This window comes from Oncorhynchus nerka, linkage group LG10, assembly GCF_034236695.1.
Source record: "Oncorhynchus nerka isolate Pitt River linkage group LG10, Oner_Uvic_2.0, whole genome shotgun sequence".
Taxonomy (NCBI): domain Eukaryota; kingdom Metazoa; phylum Chordata; class Actinopteri; order Salmoniformes; family Salmonidae; genus Oncorhynchus; species Oncorhynchus nerka.
Window position 1 is genome coordinate 32703122 of NC_088405.1, and position 23814 is coordinate 32726935.

At 39.3% G+C, this 23814-nt stretch overlaps 1 protein-coding gene across 1 annotated transcript in view; it reads left to right on the plus strand.

Moving 5' to 3' along the window:
* The first annotated feature begins 16354 nt into the window (after positions 1–16354).
* Positions 16355–23814, plus strand: part of LOC115135169 (V-type proton ATPase subunit B, brain isoform) — a 46303-nt gene continuing 38843 nt past the window's right edge. Inside the window, exon 1 of the mRNA XM_029669552.2 lies at positions 16355–16570. Coding sequence (XP_029525412.1) covers positions 16465–16570 — 106 coding nt within the window. The 5' untranslated portion in view covers positions 16355–16464. The remainder of the gene's footprint in view (positions 16571–23814) is intronic.

Sequence of the window (23814 nt, forward strand, 5' to 3'; positions counted from 1 at the left end):
AAAAATGTGCCCAATCACAAATTCAAAAATGTGATTGAGGGAATGAATATGGTCTATATATGGTCTGACTCACTTCTATAAACTTTCGGAACTAGATGGGGTTAGTTGAAAGATTACAATTGTTAAAAGTGTTATAGATCTGAAAAAACGTTGTCTGGAAGCCAAGCAATGCAGCGAAAAGGGCCTTTGCAGTCTCTGTCTTCAAAAACCCTTGGAGGACTTTTCATTAGTACTGTTTTCTATGGAATAGGAAAAAATCCCACTCCGGCCTATGAAAAGAATTTAACAAGAGTTTAATCATTCAAAATGCAAAAAAATGTCATACAAGGGGGACTGTCTATTTAAAAAGCAGTTGCAGTGATCTTAAGTTACATTTTAAGACAAAGTTCCATTCTGTCCATCCCGCTCTCTTCTGTGGGTGAATGAAGTGATGCTTCAATGGCATTGGAAACTGAGGGTCTTTTGTCGATCAGCAGTATGAGCATAGGCAGTGAATCTTACCTTCCCCACTGTGTCTTGGGAATCTCCCTGGAGAAAAAAACACAAAAAACGTCTCTTAAAAAAGGAGTTGCAGTGATCAAATCCATGAAAGTCTGGGGACGAATGTGATTATTGTTGTTATCAAGGTAGTATAGGGTTTCCAAACAAATAAGCAAATAGCCAACCATCTGGCTAAATGACATAATACCCCTGGAATGGCTACTGCTCTACCATACTACATGTGTACCAAATTGTACGACCATGTGTCAAACAGCTTTCTGTTTATTTGAGTCAATGATTATTGCATAAAAATACGATTTTTTTCAAATGTATTAGAGTTAGTTTATATCAGCCAAGGTCATTAAGTTGTACCTGGTACATTGGCTGTCAATTATTGTCACATATTTAAAAATTATATAGCCCTCTTTTGCCACAGCAACAATTTAAATATGGGTTTTCATTTCGATGTTCATTTGAAATTGCTATGATTGTATTGTTCTTATTTAATGTCTCATTGAGAAGATAATTATTTACATGCATGTTTGTTTCTTAAACTCCCAAATTGTCCACACCTACAAAGAGCTTGCACACAAAGTACATGGCCATTCAACCAGTGATTCATATATAAAGAGGGGAGTAATCCAATATGGCTTAAATTATGGTTCCATGTTGGACATTTATTTCCCTATGTGCGGATGGAATTTGATAAAAAGGATTCATCTTTTTTTACTTTGATACCTAACTTTGAACTAGTAAAATGAACATTTTAGTCATGTGTTACCGTGAAATATATGCTACAAGGAAACCTGATGATACGAGAACAGTCTGTGTCCATTTAAATATTTGATCTCAGAGTGCTGATGCTGCACCTCCTATTACATTTGGGGTACCATGGGAACACAACACCCTGTTCAGATTTAACATCCCATATACATTTATAAAAATGTTCAGCGCATGTTTGCCTTGGGTCTCAAGTAAAATTTTAAGATGCAGTTCCATTCCATCAATCCCTCTCCCTGCTGTGGGTGAGTGAAGTGATGCTTCAGTGGCATTGGAAACTGAGGGCCTTTTGTCTACCAGCAGTATGAACGCAGGCAGAGAATCTTACCTTTCCCACTGTGTCTTGGGACTCTCCCTGGAGAAAAAAACGGTCACATTTATGCCCCCACCCCTACACCCACCCATTATCTCTCTTCTCCTGCAGTCCAATTAGACAGAAGGCCGGGAGATTTTGTAAGTAGGGGGGTCAGGGAGCCGGTGGAGTTGTTGGGGGGAGTGTCATAGCTTGAGACCACCAACACATTTCTCCCATCACATGACCTGTCTTTAAGCTAAGGCCTTGGGAGGAAAGAAAAGCTGCATCCAGTCTGTTTTTGTTCTTTTTGTTCACCTCTTTCCTCTTTCTGTTTGTACATATGTATGGGGATTAGAAAGTAAACAGGTCTCATCAAAGCGCCAACTCTCTCATGCCACATAAGACCAGGGAGAACTAGTGACCTCAGTTCCTGAAGTGCGACAAATCTAGAGGATTTCCTAGTCCTTCCCAGAATGTTAAGTGACCCGCCTACCTTGGACAGGCTGGTAACCTCACTGAATAATTAATCCAATTATGCGCAATCAAAGGATTGAGAAGAGAAAAAACCCTTAGTGACTAATCTCCTACATGTCTAAACTATGAGACTACTTTGAGTAGTGGGCCAATCCAACATTACCGACATCACATTTGCATGCAAAATTACAACTTTAATGTTTTACAGAATGGACAGACAAAATTAAATGACATTTTTTATGCGTGTCTCTAAAAAGCAGAATTCTAAGTATTGGCATGTTGGCGAAATAAAGTAAATAAGAGGCGTCATGGATGTTATATGAAATTGACAAGCTTTTTGCAGAGACTGAACATATTACCAAACGTCTGTGAGTTTGTAAGTCTTAGGTCGAAACATAGATAGACATTTCGAGGGAAAGGCTTTGCTGAACACAAATATTATAATTTTCTAAATATTGTCATTTCCATTATTACTTTGGAGAGGAACAATTACTATTATGAATGTTACACTCTGCTATTGACATTACCGAGTCTGATTTCTTGATCAACATCTATCATAACACATTGTTGACACCTGGAAAGTTTTTAAAAAGTGAACAGAAGCCATAATAATACCTTAGACCTCCACAATCACAGTTAGCTTGAATTGTTCTGTTACAGCCGGAATTCAAAACGGTTTAAAAATAATAATAAAATGCACCCAACTACACACAATAATGACAAAGTGAAAACATGTTTTTAGAAATGTGTGCAAATGTCATGAAAATAAAAGCAATTGCAGCTCTAAGTCTTTATGGTTAAGTCTCAAAGAGCTTTGCACACCTGGATTGTAAAATATTTGCACATTATTATTTTCAAAGCTCTGTCAAGTTGTTGATCATTGCTAGACAGCCATTTTCAAGTCTTGCCATTAATTTCCAAGCTGATTTAAGTCAAAGGTGTATATTTGGCCTTCTGTTTTAGGTTATTGTCCTGCTGAAAGGTGAATTAATCTCCCAGTGTCTGGTGGAAAGCAGACTGAACCAAGTTTTTCTCAGGGATTTTTCCTGTGCTTAGCTCCATTCCATTTATTTTTTATCCTGAAAAACTCCCCAGTCCTTAACAATTACAAGCATGATGCAGCTACCACTATGCTTGAAAATATGGAGTGTATTTGTTTTAGTTGCTTTAATTGCTTTTGCCACATTATTTGCAGTATTACTTTAGTGCCTTGTTGCAAACAGGGTGCAGGTTTTGTAATATTTTTTTATTCTGTACAGGCATCCTTCTTTTCACTCTGTCAATTTTATTTTATTTAACCTTTATTTTATCAGGGAGTCATACTATTTTACAGATAAGCCCTGAATTACATAAATTACAGTAAATACACTCAAAATATGAACACAAAATGCAAGCATTCATCAGTAATTCTCAGTCAGCTTTCTGAATTGCCTTAGAATTGCCTGAATTGCCTCAAAACATCAAATGTAAGAACATTTTGAAGATCGTTCCACAAATAAAGTGCAAGAAAACTAAAAGCTGATTTACCTTACTCAGTAGAGACCAAATTCATTTCCAGAGTTAGCCATCCCTCGACTGTCTAAAGTTAAGTAAAGATGTTCGACTTTTTGTAAAAGGGCTTTATAAATAAAACCATAGCAATGTATCAACCTACTTGACATTTAATTTTTAAAATTTATTTAACCTTTATTTAACTAGGCAAGTCAGTTAAGAACAAATTCTTATTTACACTGACGGCCTACCAGAAGGGAAAAGGCCTCCTGCGGGGACGGGGACCTGGGATTAAAAATAAATACAATATAAATATAGGCCAAAACACACATCACAACAAGAGAGACAACACAACACTACATAAAGAGAGACCTAAGACAACAACACAGCATGGTAGCAACACAACATGACAACAATATGGTAGCAACACAGCATGGTAGCAGCACAATTCATGGTACAAACACTATTGGGCACAGACAACAGCACAAAGGGCAAGAAGGTAGAGGCAACAATACATCATGCAAAGCAGCCACAACTGTCAGTAAGAGTGTCCATGATTGAGTCTTTGAATGAAGAGATTGAGATAAAGCAAATCTGATGGCCGAATGGTAAAGAACATCTAGCCGCTCGAGAGCACCCTTACCTGACGATCTATAAATTATGTCTCCGTAATCTAGCATGGGTAGGATGGTCATCTGAATCAGGGTTAGTTTTGCAGCTGGTGTGAAAGAGGAGCGATTACAATAGAAGAAACCAAGTCTAAATTTAACTTTAGCCTGCAACTTTGATATGTGCTGAGAGAAGGACAGTGTACCGTCTAGCCATACTCCCAAGTACTTATATGAGGTGACTACCTCAAGCTCTAAACCCTCAGAGGTAGTAATCACACCTGTGAGGAAAGGGGTATTCTTCTTACCAAACCACATGACCTTTGTTTTAGAGGTGTTCAGAACAAGGTTAAGGGTAGAGAAAGCTTGTTGGACACCAAGAAAGCCTTGTTGTAGAGCGTTTAACACAAAATATGGGGAGGGGCCAGCTGAGTAGAAGACTGTATCATCTGCATATAAATGGATGAGAGAGCCTCCTACTGCATGTTGTTGATGTAAATTGAGAAGAGCGTGAGGCCTAGGATTGAGCCTTGATGACAGGCAGTGGCTGAGACAGCAGATTTTCTGACATTATACACTGTACTCATTGAGAGAGGTAGTTAGCAAACCAGGCCAAAGACCCTTCAGAGACACCAATACTCCTTAGCCGGCCCACAAGAATGGAATGGTCTACCGTATCAAAAGCTTTGGCCAAGTCAATAAAAATAGCAGCACAACATTGCTTAGAATCAAGGGCAATGGTGACATCAATGAGGAGCTTTAAGGTTGCAGTGATACATCCATAACCTGAGCAGAAACCAGATTGCATACCAGAGAGAATACTATAGACATCAAGAAAACCAGTCAGTTGATTATTGACAAGTTTTTCCAACACTTTTGATAAACAGGGCAAAATAGAAATAGGCCTACATTATAACAGTTAGGATCAGCTTGGTCATCATCAAAGAGGGCCAATCGACTGTCTGGTAGAGAATGCAATGATGAGTACTAACATTTTAACCAGTAATAAAGTGCAGTGCGTTATGATAAACAGCATCTAACATCTTTAATGAAGTGGCAGCTGCGTTCATGTAGATGATGTCGCCATAGTCTAGGACCGATAGGAACATCGACTGAATAATCTGCTTTCGACTATTTAGCGAGAGGTAGGACCTATTTCTATAAAACAAGCCCATTTTTATTCTCAGCTTCTTAATAAACTCACCAGTATGCTTTTTAAAAGACATCTTTTCATCTATCCAAATGCACCATCCAAAGTACATATGATTAAATCATCAGAGTTATTTTTATCCGCTCTAGAGAACAACATACAGTATCATTTGTTTTACTGGCATTCAATGCTAATTTCAGGTCAATAAAGGTGTTCTGTAATACAATGAAGACAGACTGTAGTTCAGATAGAGCCTGGTCAACCGTGGGGGGCAATACCATACACAACACTATCATCGGCATACAAGTGCAGGTGAAATGTTTTTACAGACAAGTTGATACTGTTAATGTAAACAGTAAAAAAGTACAGGAGCCAGAATCAACCCCTGTTGATCAGGAAACCTGATTTAAAACCATCAGTGGATACACATTAAGTTCTATCCGTCTAGTAATTTTTAAACCAGTTACATGCAGTCTGGTCGGGGCCAATTGAGGAAAGCCGTGAGTGATCAACAGTATCGAAAGCCTTTGACAGGTCAATGAAGAGGACATTGCAATGTTGCCTTTTATCCGTACAGTTAACCACTTAATTTATATAACTAGGGATGCAACAGATATAGTGCTATGACCTGGTCTAAAATCCGACTGATGGGTTAGGTTAGTGTTGTGGTTAGGTTAATATTGTGGAGTAACTACAATTTTGTTGACGAATCCTCAGTTTTCTCCTATCACAGCCATGAAACACTATAACTGCTTCATAGTCACCAATGGCCTCATGGTGAAATCGCTGAGTGGTTTCCTTCCTCTCTGGCAACTGAGTTAGGAAAGATGCCTGTATCTTTCTAGTGACTGGGCGTTTGATACACCATCCAAAGTGTAATTAATAATTTCACCATGCTCAAAGGGATATTCAATGTCTGCTTTTTATTTGTTTTACCCATCTACCTCCCTGGTCTTCGTGGCTGAATCTGTGTTTGAAATTCACTGCTCAACTGAGGAACCCACTTTACAGATAATTGTATGTGTGGGGTACAGATAAATAAATTGTGTTAAACACTGTTATTGCACACAGTCCATGCAATTTATTATGTGACTTGTTAAGCACATGTTTACTCCTGAACTTTTTTAGGCTTGACATAACAAAGGGGTAAATACTTACTGACTCAAGACATTTCAGCTTTTCATTTTAAATGATTTAGTAAAAATGTCTAAAAACATAATTTCACATTGACATTATGGGGTATTGTATGTATGTAGGCCAGTGATATTTGTTGGGTGTAGATGGGTGAGAACCATTTAATTCAGGCTGTAACACAACAAAATGTGGAAAATGTCAAGGGGTGTGAATACTTTCTGAAGGCACTGTATATGAAGGCCTCCACTCATAAGCAAGCTAGAACCACTGGGCCGGGCTATCAGCTGATCATACTAAATCTAATCAAATCAAATCAGAGTTTATTTGTCATGTGCACAGGATACAGCAGGTGTAAACAGTAAAGTGAAATGCTTTCTTTGAGCTCTTCCTCAACGTTGCAGTAATACTAAGTCATATAAAAGAAATACACATGAGAAATACAAAAAATATACACTATATACAAGGTCAACATCAGTACCAATTAACGAAAGGGATACTGGTGAAAGTTGTGTAATCAGGGTTAAAGTTAAAGTGATTGAGCAGCAGGATAAATATAATAAATAGTAGCAGCAGCGAATAAGGTAATTGTGTGTAGATGTAAGAATACTTTTGGGGTGTTTATATTTGTTCTGTTACACACAAGTGTGTAATGGAAATGTGTTTCTTGCATAGCCCAACTCTACCGAAGACACCTGCAGGGAGTGGGGTCACAGCCAGGGTCACTATTGTCCAGCACTCCTAGAGCAATTGGGGTTAAGTGCCTTGCTCAAGGGCACAGCAACATATTTTTCACCATGTCAGCTCTGAGGTTCGAACCAGCGACCTTTCAGTTACTGGCCCAACGCTCCAACCTCGAGGCTACCTGCCGTGTGGTTGTGTGTGTGTGTAGTGTGTGAGTGAATGTGTGTGTGTGTGCGTGTGTATGAGCTTCAGTGCGTGAGTGTGCATGCGTGTGTGTGTGTATGTGTGGGAAGGTGCGAGAGTGTCAGTGTATGTGCCTGTGGATGTGTGGGTAGAATCTATGAGTGTGTATGGCATACAGGAGGCTGCTGAGGGGAGGAAGGCTCAAATGAATGGCTGGAACAGAGCAAATGGAATGGCATCAAACACATGGAAAACATTAAGATGCCACCAACCTCCTGTGGTATAGCGCATATAAATGAATCAGCTAGTTAGATATGCTGTTGAAACAAGCTACCTAGTCTTAACTTGTTTAAAACTTGTTCTGCTGCCGACATCTGCCTCTTACTAATGAACAGTTGAACTGTCAATGCCCCCCTTCCCTTTCCCTGACCGGGAGACGACACATGAACTCCCAAATGAACCTACTATTCAATTTTAGCAATGCTGGTGGTGTTGACATGCACACTAGGTGTTACATCTCATGGGTTTCATAACCACGTCTTTATAGCAATTCAATAATGATGAGACGGGAGACAGGAATTCAGTTCAACTATTTATCTAGAACCTGATCATCTCAACACACATAATCCCCTTGATAATCTGCGGCACAACCCCAATGCATAACTCCTCCCCTCCTACACTCAGCAAAAAAATAAATGTCCTCTCACTGTCAACTGCATTTATTTTCAGCAAACTTAACATGTTTAAATATTTGTATGAACATAACAAGATTCAACAACTAAGACAGAAATTGAGTTCCACAGACATGTGACTAACAGAAATGGAATAATGTGTCCCTGAACAAAGGGGGGTCAAAATCAAAAGTAATAAACAGAGTTATTAAAAAATAAAATAAAAATAAAAAGTAACAGTCAGTATCTGGTGTGGCCACCAGCTGCAGTAAGTACTGTAGTGCACCCCCTCCTCATGGACTGCACCAGATTTGCCAGTTCTTGCTGTGAAATGTTACCCCACTCTTCCACCAAGGCACCTGACATTTCTGGAGGGAATGGCCCTAGCCCTCACCCGCCGATCCAACAGCTCCCTGACGTGCTCAATGGGATTGAGATCCGGGCTCTGCGCTTGCCATTCCCCCCAGAAATGACGATAAACGCAAAACCGCAACTCGTCAGAGAAGAGCACTTTGTGCCCATAGGTGACGTTGTTGCCGATGATGTCTGGTGAGGACCTGCCTTACAACAGGACTACAGGCCCTCGGTCCAGCCTCTCTCAGTCTGAGCACTGATGGAGGGATTGTGCGTTCCTTGTGTAACTTGGGCATTTGTTGTTGCACCTGCTGGACAGGTCCAGCAGGTGTGATGTTCGGATGTACCAAACCTGTGCAAGTGTTGTTACACGTGGTCTGCCACTGCGAAGACAATCAGCTGTCCGTCTTTTCTCCCTGTAGCACTGTCTTAGGCGTCTCACAGTACAGACATCGCAATTTATTGCCCTGGCCACATTTGCAGTCCCTCATGCCTCTTTGCAGCATTCCTAAGGCACATTCATGCAGATGAGCAGGGACCCTGGGCATCTTTCTTTTGGTGTTTTTCAGAGTCAGTAAAAAGGCCTCTTTAGTGTCCTAAGTTTTCTTAACTGTGACATGAATTGCCTACCGTCTGTAAGCTGTTAGTGTCTTAACGACTGTTCCACAGGTGCATGTTCATTAATTGTTTATGGTTAATTGAACAAGCATGGAAAACAGTGTTTAAACCCTTTACAATGAAAAGCTGTGAAGTTATTTGGATTTTTACGGACTATCTTTGAAAGACAGGGTCCTGAAAAAGGGACATTTATTTTTTTGCTGAGTTTACATTAACTGTTGGGAGGGTCTGTCCACAAGTCCAAACATCTAGGTGCCCACCTATTTCTCATAGGTGGTCAACGGGACTCTCAACAACAGTAACTGATCTGTGTGCCTTTTCCAGATGACGTCCTCTGCAGTTTGGACAGTGTAGGACACAGGACCAGTCTGAGCAATGACTGTAGCAGGAACCCACATTGGTCCTTTGAGGTAGTTCCTAGCTAAGACAATTTCTCCAGGATTGAAAGCTCTGTCCATTGCTCTCAGTTCACAATGTTTGACTTGACTCTCCTGTTGACATCACACTGTCTCCTTTGCATTCAGAGGTTTGAGTAGGTCGAAGCTTGTGCATAGCTCTCGCTTCATGAGTAGCGATGCAGGCAAAGCCTTGGTTGTAGTGAGGTATGATCCTGTAGGATAGCAGGAATCTGTTCAAGCATTGGTGCAGTGTCCCTTTACCCTGAGACGCTTTTAAGGCATGTATCATGGTCTGTAGAAACCTCTCCACCAGCCTGTTGATAGAAGGAGGATATGGTGCGGACCTGATGTGTTGTATGCCATTCACCTGTAGGAAAGTGACAATTTCTTGGGACACTAGCGGCATTCCGTTGTAGCAATGAGTGGCCCCCATTATTAGCCAGATAATGATACCTTTGCGAAAAAAACTAAGTTAGACAGGCGCACTGAGCTAAAAATTAAATGTCCCTCTTCATCTTTTCCAGTAACGAGGATGTCATCCAGGTAGCAATGTACTCCTGGTAATCCATTCAAGATCTGGTCCATTGCCCTCTGGAACAGGTCTGGCACACTTGTGATTCCAAACGGTAGGCGACAGTACCTGAAGAGACATTTGTGTGTCACGATGGTCAGGATCTCCTTTGAATTTTCATCCACGTGCATCTGCAAGTAGGCTTGCAAAGGTTGTTTTTGTGTAACTTTTGACCCCCAGCTAAGCCCGCGAAAAGGTTGTTGATGTGTGGTAGCGGATACAGCTCAGCCAACAACACAGGGTGATTTTAAAGTCTCCACATATCGTGATTCCACCATCCTTGTTAAGGACTTGTACTATCGGTGTTGCCCATTCAGGTACGCTGACCAGCTCTCTTTTCTTTTTTTTCCACCACAATGACTGCACTTAGAGTTGACCGGGCAGGGCAGCTCTAACAGGGCAGAAATTTTACAAACTGACTTGTTTGAAAGGTGGCATCCTATGACGGTGACATGGTGTGTTTATCTAGGTCACAACAATAGATAAACACAGTCTGCTTAAATGAATAACACACAAACAATTATACGTTTTTATTGAACACACCGTGTAAACATTCACAGTGCAGGGTGGAAAAGTATGTGAACCCTTGGATTTAATAACTGGTTGACCCTCCTTTGGTAGTAATAACCTCAACCAAACGTTTTCTGTAGTTGCGGATCAGACCTGTGGTCAGGAGGAATTTTGGACCATTCCTCTTTACACGATTGTTTCAGTTCAACAATATTCTTGGGATTTCTGGTGTGAACTACTCTCTTGAGGTCATGCCACAGCATCTCATTCAGGTTGAGGTCAGGACTCCGACTGGGCCACTAACATTCTCCTGCAAAATGTATTGATAAACTTGGGAATTCATATTTCCTTTGATGATAGCAAGCTGTCCAGGCCCTGAGGCAGCAAAGCAGCCCCAAACCATGATGCTCCCTCCACCATACTTTACAGTTGGGATGAGAATTTGATGTTGGTGTGCTGTCCCTTTTTTCTCCACACATAGTGTTGTGTGTTCCTTACAAACAACTCAACTGTAGTTTCATCTGTCCACAGAATATTTTGCCAGTAGCCCTGTGGAACATCCAGGTGCACTTTTGCAAACTTCAGATGTGCAGAAATGTTTTTTTGGACAGCAGTGGCTTCTTCCGTGGTGTCCTCCCATGAACACCATTCTTGTTTAGTGTATTACGTATCATAGACTCATCAACAGAGATGTTAGCATGTTCTTTTGCTGCAAGTCTTTTGCTAACACTAGGATTCTTCTTAATACATCTTCTTAGGGCTGCAATCCCGTTAACGGGATGATATGACAACAGCCAGTGAAAGTGCAGGGCGCCAAATTCAAAACAACAGAACTCTCATAATTAACATTCCTCAAACATACATGTATATTATATCGTTTTAAAGGTAATATTGTTGTTAATCCCACCAGAGTGTCCGATTTCAAATAGGCTTTACAGCGAAAGCACCACAAACGATTATGTTAGGTGACCACCAACTCACAGAAAAACCCAGCCATTTTTCCAGCCAAAGAGAGGAGTCACAAAAAGAGATAAAATGAATCACTAACATTTGATGATCTTCATCAGATGACACTCATAGGACTTCATGTTACACAATACATGTATGTTTTGTTTGATAAAGTTCATATTTATATAAAAAAATCTGAGTTTACATTGGCGTGTTACGTTCACTAGTTCCAAAAACATTTGGTGATATTGCAGAGAGCCACATCATTTTACAGAAATACTCATCATAAATGAAAATACAAGTTATACACATGGAATTATAGATATACCTCTCCTTAATGCAACCGCTGTGTCAGATTTCAAAAAAACTTTACGGAAAAAACAAACCATGCAATAATCTGAGACAGCGCTGTTGGAGTCAACAGAAATCAGAAATCCCATTATAAATATTCCCTTACCTTTGACGATCTTCATCAGAATGCACTCCCAGGAATTCTAGTTCCACAATAAATGCTTGATTTGTTCGATAATGTCCATTATTTATGTCCAAGTAGCTACTTTTGTTAGCATGTTTAGTACACAAATCCTAACGCTCGTGCAGGTCTAGCCGACAGTTTTAGAAACTTCAGAGTGTTTTCTACCCAATACTAATAATAATATGTATATATTAGCAACTGGGACTGAGGAGCAGGCCGTTTACTCTGGGCACCATTCATCCAAGCTACTCAATACTGCCCCTGCAGCCATAAGAAGTTTTAACCTCAGAGCATTCTGCACTGTGCTCTTGCAGTCATCTTTGTAGGATGGCCACTCCTAGGGAGAATAGCAACAGTACTGAACTTTCTCCATGTATAGACAATTTGTCTTACCGTGGACTGATGAACAGCAAGGCTTTAAGAGATACTTTTGTAACCCTTTCCAGCTTTATACAAGTCAACAATTCTTAATCTAAGTTCTTCTGAGATCTCTTTTGTTCGAGGCATGGTTCTCATTAGGCAATGCTGTGAATAGCAAACTGTGAATGCAAACTGTGAATGCGGTGAATAGGAAACTCAAATTTTGTGAGTGTTTTTTATAGGGCAAGGCAGCTCTAACCAACATCTCCAATCTCGTCTCATTGATTGGACTCCAGGTTAGCTGACTCCTGACTGCAATTAGCTTTTAGAGAAGTCATTAGCCTAGGGGTTCACATACTTTTTCCAACCTACACTGTGAAGGTTTAAATGATGTATTCAATATAGACAAGAAAAACACAATAATGTGTGTGTTATTAGTTTAAGCACACTATGTTTGTCTATTGTTGTGACTTAGATGAAGATCAGATCAAATTTGATGACCAATTTATGCAGAAATCCAGGTAATTCCAAAGGGTTCACAACCTTTTTCTTGCCACTGTATTTTTGTATATATATTGTATTTCCACAATATCCCCATACATCTTATTACCTGGCCTGTCTGGGTGTAGCAGGCTGTGTAGTAAATTAAACGTCTTTGGCGCCATTACACTGAAACATGTAGGCACAATTTTGTCCTTATCAATGTCATTTGCAAGAAAAAAATATTCAAAGTGTTCTGTATATGAGTTCAACAGCTCAATACCTTCATCAAACTGTCCAATGTTTCCGACAATTCCAGCCATTTTTCATTCATCAAAAGGCTCCTGATTGTCACTTGAATATTGTCCTCAACATGGTTACGTTGTTTTGCCACAGCAATATTTTCCTCAGTCACATGATCTTCATTCACTTCTCTCACTAACGTTTAATTCTCAAATGCGCTAATTAAGCAGTTTTTAATTACAAAGTTAGTCTTCACAGTTCAATAAATGTCCTTTCCTTTACGAACTGCATATTCCTCCCTTTTTAATCACGTTGTTTTCACAGACTAAACCACAGAAAATAACAGTTTTAAACTTGTAAAAACGGTCTTCTTCCAGACAGAATAGTTAATGTAGGTTCAGACATACTTGTAGCCAAACTTTTGTTATGTCTAGTGGATTTCATAACCACGTCTTTAGAACAATTCAATAATGATGAGACGGGAGACAGGAATTCAGTTCAAACATTTATCTAGAATATGATAATCTCAACACACATAACCCCCATGATGCTCTGCGGCATAATCCCAACAATCAGTCCGTGCAAAGCCAGGTGTTAGAGAAAATTCCATTTCAACTTACACAGTTGGTTGTCTGGGTGGTTAGTCTTTATACCGTTGGGAATTTGAGATAAAATATCTTAAATAATGTATTAATAAACAAACTTTCCAAACATGGGTCTGCTGCCTGACAAATCTCTTGCTCACTGCTTCACCTCATGGCAAAGAAGAAGTCCTGCACATGCACCATATGTAGCAGCAGACCCACATTTGGAAAGTTACAGCGACTGTCAACCCAACCCCTTAGCCATTAGGCCTCCTGATGAGGTCGCTAGGTGATGGGTTAAGATTGTTACAATATAACTAACACCTCACAAGCTTACGGTAGTTCAACTGTCTTACACTATCAGAACCCATAATATAAGCTTGTTTTTACTCTGCTATTTGTGAACATTGTAATTGTAAACAAACACTGTATAGCTTCAAAACGGTTTGTTGTTTTTACAATCCTGGATTGCCCCTTTAAGTGGCCTTACTTGAAACAATAACAATTGAATTGCAGTATTTACCATTATATGTACAGACATTATGTCATTCTTATATAAAGGCATTCTGTAGGCATGATGACTCAACCTCAAGTAATGTGTTTCAAAGGGCTTTTACATTTTTCGAGGATGTGGGAAACTATCTAATTTCGTGTAGGTCAATTGGCCTTGAGATATAAGATTATAGAAATCTTTGTGTAGTCATATCAATACATTTTAGTCAAATTAGATAATACAAATGTAGTCAGTAACAGCCTTAGAAAACAATAGAACTTTATTATTTGATCCATTTGTTGGTGGATCTAACATATCAACTAACACCAAATGTTGGTGGATCTAACATATCAACTAACACCAAATGTTGGTGGATCTAACATATAAACTAACACCAAATGTTGGTGGATCTAACATATCAACTAACACCAAATGTTGGTGGATCTAACATATAAACTAACACCAAATGTTGGTGGATCTAACATATAAACTAACACCAAATGTTGGTGGATCTAACATATAAACTAACACCAAATGTTGGTGGATCTAACATATCAACTAACACCAAATGTTGGTGGATCTAACATATAAACTAACACCAAATGTTGGTGGATCTAACATAGCAACTAACACCAAATGTTGGTGGATCTAACATATCAACTAACACCAAATGTTGGTGGATCTAACATATCAACTAACACCAAATGTTGGTGGATCTAACGTATCAACTAACACCAAATGTTGGTGGATCTAACATATCAACTAGCACCAAATGTTGGTGGATCTAACATATCAACTAGCACCAAATGTTGGTTGATTTAACATATCAACTAACACCAAATGTACAATGACCTCACCTTTACAGTAACACAATATTCCAAGTAGTTTAGGTAGATAGTAACAAGGTGTTTGTGCGAAATCATATCCTTTGAACTCATTTGAAAATACTATATTTTTAAAATGAGGGCAGTGCTCCTGTGGGTGGGAGCCCTTCAGTAGCATTAATTTGCTATTTTTTGCATGCAGTCTGAAACGTTTGGATAGGCTCTCCAGGAACTACGGGAATGGGTTGTGTCGTCAGCTTCACCGCTGCAGCGCTTACCCACTTCAATCTGTAGTGCTTTTTCTGCCATCAGAGAGCTGGTGTGTATGTGTGTGTGTCAGTTGGGTAGGGGGCACCAGTTCAAAACCATCTTCAAACATTCGCTTAACAACCTATTGTGCTGGACGTGCTGCTTCAAGTGAGACAGGATCAGTGCAGTTTTTTTTCCTGTCACTCAAAATAAGTGATAATGCACTCACCAGGACATTGTGTGAGTGTGAGGCACATGTGATTTCAGCAATCTGGAGCCAGTAGGCTACTACTGTAGCTCAAATGAAGGTCATGATGCACAAGCAGATCACCGATTGTGACAGATTACTATCTCGTACAGTATACCAATGTGCTGTAGGGTAGCAATACGCTATGTGGAATACAATGTAAGATTTCAGACAAAGCACCTCTCTTTTGCCTGAAATTCCATTCAACTAAATTATAAAGTGAGCAGTCATGATTTTCAGTTATGATTCCAGTGGGAATTGCATACTGCTGTACTCTCATAATTTGCTAATAGCGTACCTGAAACCCCACAACTTAATAAGTTCAAATAAAAAACATTTTCTGCAATAATAGACACTAAAATAGGTTTTACCGGACCACTGGCAGTGAGAAGTCATCCAATTTGGGCCCTTTGTAGCCCTGTTCAGGTATTCTAACTGAAGTAGCCTACTTTCAAGGACCTTTAAAACTGTAGGCCCTCAATATACAAGTACCACTATAACCAAAAGGCAGACATGCTGGGAGAATGTCCATCTCTAGATAGGCTACCTGAAATGCAATCCCCACATGTGCTGTGAAAGACAACCTAGATAATCACATTTTCATTTGGCATTATGAAATCTCTTAAGTGTGTGTGTAAAAATGTTCACCTATTTCCTCCAATTAATCGGTTGAGAGTCGTGTTAATATGATTACATAGCATAGGATCGGTCTTGTAGGCTATCCCATATTCACTGTCCACTCAGAAAGATGATTGTGCTGAGGCGTGCGCATCTAATTGATTAACAGCGGCGTACGCATCCAACTGAAGACCTTGTCTTCTTGTACACTCAAACATCCTGTCGTCACTAATTACCACAGCCACAAAGTCTTAAACCCCGTCTATTTATACAATTTATCTTCATAACATCTGGATTTTAACCCTGACGACAATGATAACCCTTATGCATAATCCTAACCTTAAATTAAGACCAATAAGACCATTTATTCCATACATTTTTGCTATAGACAATTTTGACTTTGTATTTGTAGTAACTAGTGGAAACCCAAACATCCGGATTCCAAAGTCATATGACTAGCCGCCAGCGCAGTGTCATTTAATAGCCTCGCAGCTAGCAGCACACTGTAACGTAGCAGGTAACCAGTGAGTTTCTTTAATTTAACCATGGCAACATTGGTGGGAAACAGGACAATGGACATCAACGGACCTGCTGCGGCAAGGACGCACACACAGGCTGTGACCAGAAACTACATCTCACAACCAAGGCTGAGTACGTACCTAGCCAGAACAAATGTAGATTTTTTTCCATAGCTTGATAACGTTAGCTAGAAAAAAAACGTAGTGTCTGTGAAATATCCAATATAAAACTTGACTGACTATCACTGTAGGCGACATAAGTAAAATGCGAAAAGGAGTGAAATGACTAGCTCGCAAGCTAACTTTAGCTTATGGGCCCAATTGTTAGCATTAGCTCGTTAGCAAACCTGTACAGTACACGGAGCTGTTTTGCAAAAGTCTAAATCATCTTTGCTTGTATGTTTATATTTAATTCTGTAATCAGTTTAATAATAGTTACATGCATATGTTTAGAGCTACGTACTCTGTTGGACTAAATATAGCGTTGTGAACATTAGCTAGCTAGTTTAAGCAAGTTCAACTACCGTCAGCTGACTGAATAATCGTGAAACGGTAGCGAAATATATCGTGTCACGCATTCAACGGCTTTAGCTACTTTTTTTTTTTTTTTATACACTGCAACCTTCGATTTTGCTGCATTTCTTGGAAATTGTAGCTAACTAATTGTATTGGGCTGTGGACTTGTGGTGTGGAAATGATTTATAGGAAGACATGAATAGTAACAGATGGGTTGATTATCCCACTCATGTGACGAAATCACGTGAGAGGCTGCAGGAGAGGATGTCTCATACATATATTTTTCATCGATTAATTCCCTATCCTTGCCATAATTTGCATACATATTTTAAACATGTTTGACTGCAATTGTAAAGAGTAAAACTAATAGCCAGTCGATGCCCCCATTATGAAATATACATTTAAGGTTCTTTCCTAGTGTGCAGTGCCTTTCATGTCCCCCTTATTTCATGTAAAATGTGGATTCTAAAAAGATTCAAATACAATTTCAGGTGTCCTTTACCTTAACACAAAAATATGGATCTTGAAAGTGAATTTTATGCATTTTATTAACTTTTATTTGTTTTCATTGGCTGTAAGTGTTTTTTTATTTATCCATGTCCAAGGATGTTATTCATCAACTTCTACATGAAATAAAAGCCAACAAATAATACATTTCAAATCTCTCAAAACATTTTTTCATTAATATTGTATTTAACATGTCCCTGATATCACTTTCCACCCTTTTAGTTTGTATTAATTCTCCTTTTAAGAAAACAGCCCCTTTCCACAATGACATCACATTCAGGAAGTGTCATTGTTTGTTGAGAAACTGTTTTATGTTTCATGATGCTAGTCTGTCTCACTCATACATTTCCACCCTCTTAGGCTAAATTATAGAGAAAATTAATCAAATTCATTATGCCATCTTAATCTCAATCACCCACAGAGCTATGGATAATTTAGGCTCCACATTTCTACCTTGTTAGGTTCCACCATGTTAGGATTATGCAGTGACTGTATGCAATTATGCACCTAACAGGGATTTAACTGCCTGAGTGAGCCAATATTTTTTTCTGAAAGTCAAACATGGCCCTTTTTCTGATAGAATACCAAAAAAGAGAAATATATAATTTTTCCCTCCCAGAAGTTGAGGTCCAAAAGGCACTGGATTATAGGAATTAAATTGGCTCCCAATATGTAGCCTAGCCATCAGCAATTTGGAACATTTGACTAACGTTAGCATTATCAACGTACTCAGATTAATAATAACAAATTATGACCAGTTTGACCAATTAAACTGGAGCTTGTAATGACTTTTGCTTGTCAGTACAAAATACCTGTCTGCATAGAATTTAGTGTTGCTAAATTTCTAACTAGCGTCCTTAGCTAATAGTCTCTTTTTGCAGCTCAGATTCATAAATTTAAAGTAAAAACAATATATTTAAACACTGATGAAATGGGCCTTTGATGTATTCTTCAGCAGCAGCCAAAATAATGAATACAGGTTTATATGAAAGAGAACATGTAGAGAAATCATATCCCCATGTTATTATTTCAAGGAACAGTTAGTCACCATCCATCTGTGATATGCCACCATCTCGGAGGGCTTTTAACAGTGGTGTATTGGGAAGAGGGTGCCTTTCAGCCATCTTTTCTTCACCAGGGTGTGAAAATAGGCATGGCCAACATCCAGCTGTGGTTTGGAATCGTCTTTCTCTTATTCCGGCTAAAGGCAGGACTTTAGAAGCATATTGTACTCGTACTTGTACTTGTATTGAATTCAGCCTCTATCTGCTCTTGGTGACGTGTGGAAGGACATTAGGCGGCATGGTAGCCTAGTGGTTAGAGTGTTGGACTAGTAACCGGAAGGTTGCAAGTTCAAACCCCCGAGCTGACAAGGTACAAATCTGTCGTTCTGCCCCTGAACAGGCAGTTAACCCACTGTTCCTAGGCCATCATTGAAAATAAGAATTTGTTCTTAACTGACTTGCCTGGTTAAATAAAGGTAAAATAAATTAGATGTAGGCATATGGGCTTATATTGTATGTTTTGAGTTTGAACATAAAATGGTAGCCCATGGGCCTGCCTGTCAACATAACAAAGGAGTATACATCTATGTACATCTCTGTAAAGGACAAGACGCAGCATAATGAGCAAAACGAGTGACCTAAGCGACTGAGTGGTGTATGATTGTCGGTGCCCGGCGCGCTGGATCCAGTATCTTAGAAACGGCCACCCTCTTGGGATTTTCACATGCAGTGTCTAGAATTTACGAGAATGGTGCAAGGAACAAAAAACATCCATTCAGCGGCAGTCCTGTGAGTGAAAACAGCTCGTTGATAAGAGGTTGAAGGAGAATGGCAAGAATTTTGCCAGCTAACAGGAGGTCCAAAAACAGACAAATAATGGCGCAGAACGACATCTCGGAACGCACAACTCGTCAATCCTTGTCACGGAGGGCTATTGCAGCAGATGACCACACCGGGTTCCATCAGGTGAAAACAAGAAGATGCGGCTCCAGTGGGCACGCGATCAGCAACACTGGATAATTGAGAAGTGGAAAAACATTGCCTGGAACATGACAGCGAGTTCAGTTTACTTGAGTGGCATGAGCAGTTCCCAGACCTCCATTCTATAGAGCATCTTTGGGATGAGATGGAACGGGCTGTTAGCAGCATGAATGTACCGGCGGCCAATCTGCATCAACTGCGTGATGCCATCGTGTCAGCATAGACCTACATCCCCGTGGAACTTTCTGACACTTTGTAGAACGTCACAAAGAATTCAGGCTGTTCTGAAGGCAAAGGGTCGTCTGACCCGGTACTAGATGGGTGTACCTAATAAACTGGCTAATGAGTGTACATGTAGGTTAGTTTATGATGGAAAGCGGCAATTGTTCATGATCCATTTTAAGTGGCACTTTCAGGGTGGGAAATGAACACCGTGTGCCATTCTTGTGATGTTGCTATTCATTGTAAATGTTTGTAGGCCTATGTAGCCAGATTGTATCTATGATCGTATGCTATCCATTTGTATTTTATATGTTCTAATTATATCTGTAAATTAACCAATGTTATCAAGCCACACCCGGCCATGATTACAGACACCTGTGTGTCCTTTGACACTATATAAACTAGTGACCCGCAGTGTTTGTTATACCCTGATGCAGACCGCTTGTCTGCCAAAACGTTGGTTTAGGTTATTCAATTGTTGCGTGTGGCTACTTTTCTTTTTAAGGGAAGGGAAACACCTGCCAAATGCAGGTAGATTTTGGCATTGGCAAGTAAGAATGTCCTTTTCACCAGTCACGCTGGCAGGTGGTCAAACAGAATTCGGGAACAGTTAAAACATTTTAAAAAATCCAACGCCCAAATGTTCGGTGACCTGAAAGACCTACTAACTGTCCTTGTGCTTCTTGGCTAGTTGCATCGTTTTGTTCACATGCTAGGTTGTTTTTCAATATTAGTTAGAGTTTTCTACAACAGCGATTCCAGTCTCTGAAAGACACTGAAGTGCAACGGAAAAGGCCCTCCCCTTAAAGGGGCAGCTGAACATGTCTCACCTGACTGACTCATATTTTTGTGAGTACATTGTGCTTGATTGACCATGGAACACTCCAAAAACCTTTTATTCATGAACTTTTAGTCATTTCTTAACATTAAAGCACAGAAATAATTTAATTATGCTCATAAATGTACCTATAAGCTTCAAGTAATAGCCCAGGCATTTATTTCCTTATATCACTGAACAAAAGGTGCTTAGAAGACAGGCTTCCATTTGAGCCAGGTGTCTATATCCTTAATGCACACACATTTTGCTCATTTTTATAGTTAATTGTTTAATTCCTGCATTCACTACCAGCATTTGAATGTCTTTATTTCCTGCACCGTGTGATCATTTACACACTGTCATATTTATTTTGTCTTAGTATGCCTCTATTAAAGCTTTTTGCCAGTTAACTAGAAGTTCTCAGTGGCCAATTTTTTTTTTACCAGTCATTACTGAATTATTTAATATAAACCTTGTAAACATTCATGGTAACCTCGTAAGCAATTCATTTAGACCCAATGTTTATTGAATTAAAACTGCCGTTTATTTGCTGAAATGTGCCGTTGCCTTGCTATTAAAATGGACAGGCAGCTATTTGAGATTCAGAGTTTAATTTTAAGGTATTTGTGTGCTCCTAAATATCAACTTATGTTCTCCTTGTAAAAAATGTCAGCATTAGAGCTGTGAACTAATAATAATAAATAAGCTGTATCACAGCATTTTGTTGCAGGGCAGGCACTTGATTCTTGATGTTCAGTTGTTTATCTGTTTTTGCTATTGTCTAAATGATATCTTTTAGCATATTGCTTAAGGTTTGGGTCACAAAAATTAAATTGAATTGAGCAATATACAACATTTACTTCTTACTAGTAAAATATATTTTTATCTTAGAAACAATCATGCTCATCCAGGACTTGTGATTTTTGGTGTAATTATGGCAAAAATATTTGGGCTCGTCAAATCTACCAGCCACTCTGATTTAGATTTTTTCCCGTCTAACAACAGTGGCTGGTGGACTAAAGTTAATGTCCCACCCTGGGCATTTTATGATTATCACAAAGTTTTAGCCTTTGATGGTTTATACATTTCCTCATTGGAATCTTGCCCTCATTGGCTGTTGGGAAATTACTTACCATTTATTTCTACCATTCTTCATCCGTTTTCCAGTACCTGAAGCCTGCCTCACCCTTTGTTCACCCTAAACTTGTTTCTTGGAAAATTTGGTCTCGCTTCCCCTAGCCTTGATTAACTGAAATACACCTCTTCAATGTATTTAAGACCACAAAAGAAAGTAGGCAGGGAGGGAGGGAGTCTTACTTGAGGAGAGGACTATGATCACGACAACGAACTAGGCCTTAATTGATATTTCTGATCTAAATCAATGAAGAACCTTTCTTGAAGATGTATTTAAATATGTATATTTCTTGTACCGACAGGTTTTCAGGACATATTTTAAGGTCTTACAACGTACACAGTATTCCTGCTTTTAGAAAATAGCTGGAAATACATTTTCAATATGGGATTTTGACTAAACGTCTTCAGCCTAAAGACTAAAAAGATTCCATGTGCTGGTCCGACACTATATTTAGGTTACAATAATAAGCTCTGATTGATATTTACCTTAGCATAGGAAATACAGGTAACTCACAAAATAAAGGAAACGCCAACATGCTTGTCTTAATTGCCAGAACAGCTTCAATGTGCATTGGCATAGATTTTACAAGTGGGTGGAACTCTATTGGAGGGATGTGACACCACTCTTCCATGAGAAATTCCATCATTTGGTGTTTTGTTGATGGTGGTAGAAAATGCTCTCGCAGGCGCCAGTCCAGAATCGCCCGTAAGTGTTCAACCGGGTTGATATCTGGTGACTGACACACACTTTTTAAACCCCATATGCTCCTCTGAGACCCCTCTTTCAAAGTCATGGAGATCTCTTCTTCCAGCCATGGTAGCCAAATAATGGGCAACTGGGCATTTTGATACATGACCCTTTAAAGAATGATGGGGTGTTAATTGCTTAATTAACTCAGGAACCACACCTGTGTGGAAGAACCTGCTTTCAATATACTTTGTGTCCCTGATTTACTGAAGTGTTTCCTTTATTTTGGCAGTTACCTGTAGATGGTACCTCTCATTGCCTCTTTGTCTATATCTCACTGATGTTCTTCACTGTCCCTCATATATTTACACCGCAATCGTGTCCTATCATAGAGCTAGCCAGGTGGTATTTTTTCTTGAGTATCAGAGGAAAGCATGGACTAAAAGCCTCTTAGCAAACTGGAAGGAAATTACTTAATGGAGCGGAGGCCATCTGAAAGCTAAGGCGAAGATGCTGCTTTGCGTTATAACCCTATTTCCCTCCCATCCTACTTTTCAAATGTCTCCTCTAATGTAGGCATGCCAGATTGAACCATTTTTCATTCTCATCAAACATCATACTGAACAGCTGCCATTCAATGCGTGCTTATAGTCCGGGCAGCAATTTGAACAAATAATATTTTAGAAGGCAGTTTAGCCTTCTCTCTGTTATTTTAGTGATGCATGAGCTGGCACATGTTTTTCATAAGAAGGCGTCCTGTTTTTCTTTTTAACATTTTTGAAACTGGTATGAAAATAGTGACAAACACCATTTTCATGAATAATTTAAGATGGAATGCAAAATGTTCAATGCCTACTATCATAGTAATGAGTTGGCATCCTTGCAGTATCATGTGTGCCATATATCCAACTTTGTTGGGAGAGGTTGGTGGGTAGCCTATAACCTGTACTTTCAGAGACTTGGTTCAAAGAAACCATTTCCCTGGGGTAGCTATATGAATGCAACCTAGGCTATAGGATCACAATGTACCAAGTCTTTGCGGTATGTCAGTGAATCAACAGGCGTCTGAGCGAGGCAATGAAAATATTCTATGAAATGGAGGAGAAATAAACAGAGGTGTACAGCAAGTCTTTGACTTTAATTGTATAAAGGTCCTTTGTTGAAATTGACTTGAGACACAGGTAATTAACCCAGTGGATGGCTTCCCATTGTTTTAGTTGGACACAGTCAGTGTTATAAAGACATTGCACAAGACAGACTATTTCTTTGTAATGATGTAGTAGGCTAATGATAAAATCATTTTCATTTTCAAAACCCGTCCTAAACTTATTTCTTTGAACAATTCTATAGTGTTCATTATTTGTTTCTGCAATTATTTAAGCAACTAGCTTGTCAGAGAAATAAATACTTTCTGTGGATGTTTGTCTTGACATGAAAGAAAATGAACGTGCCATATTTATTTTTGCATTTGTATGAGGAGAAATCAATCCGAGTTGAGACATTTCCTC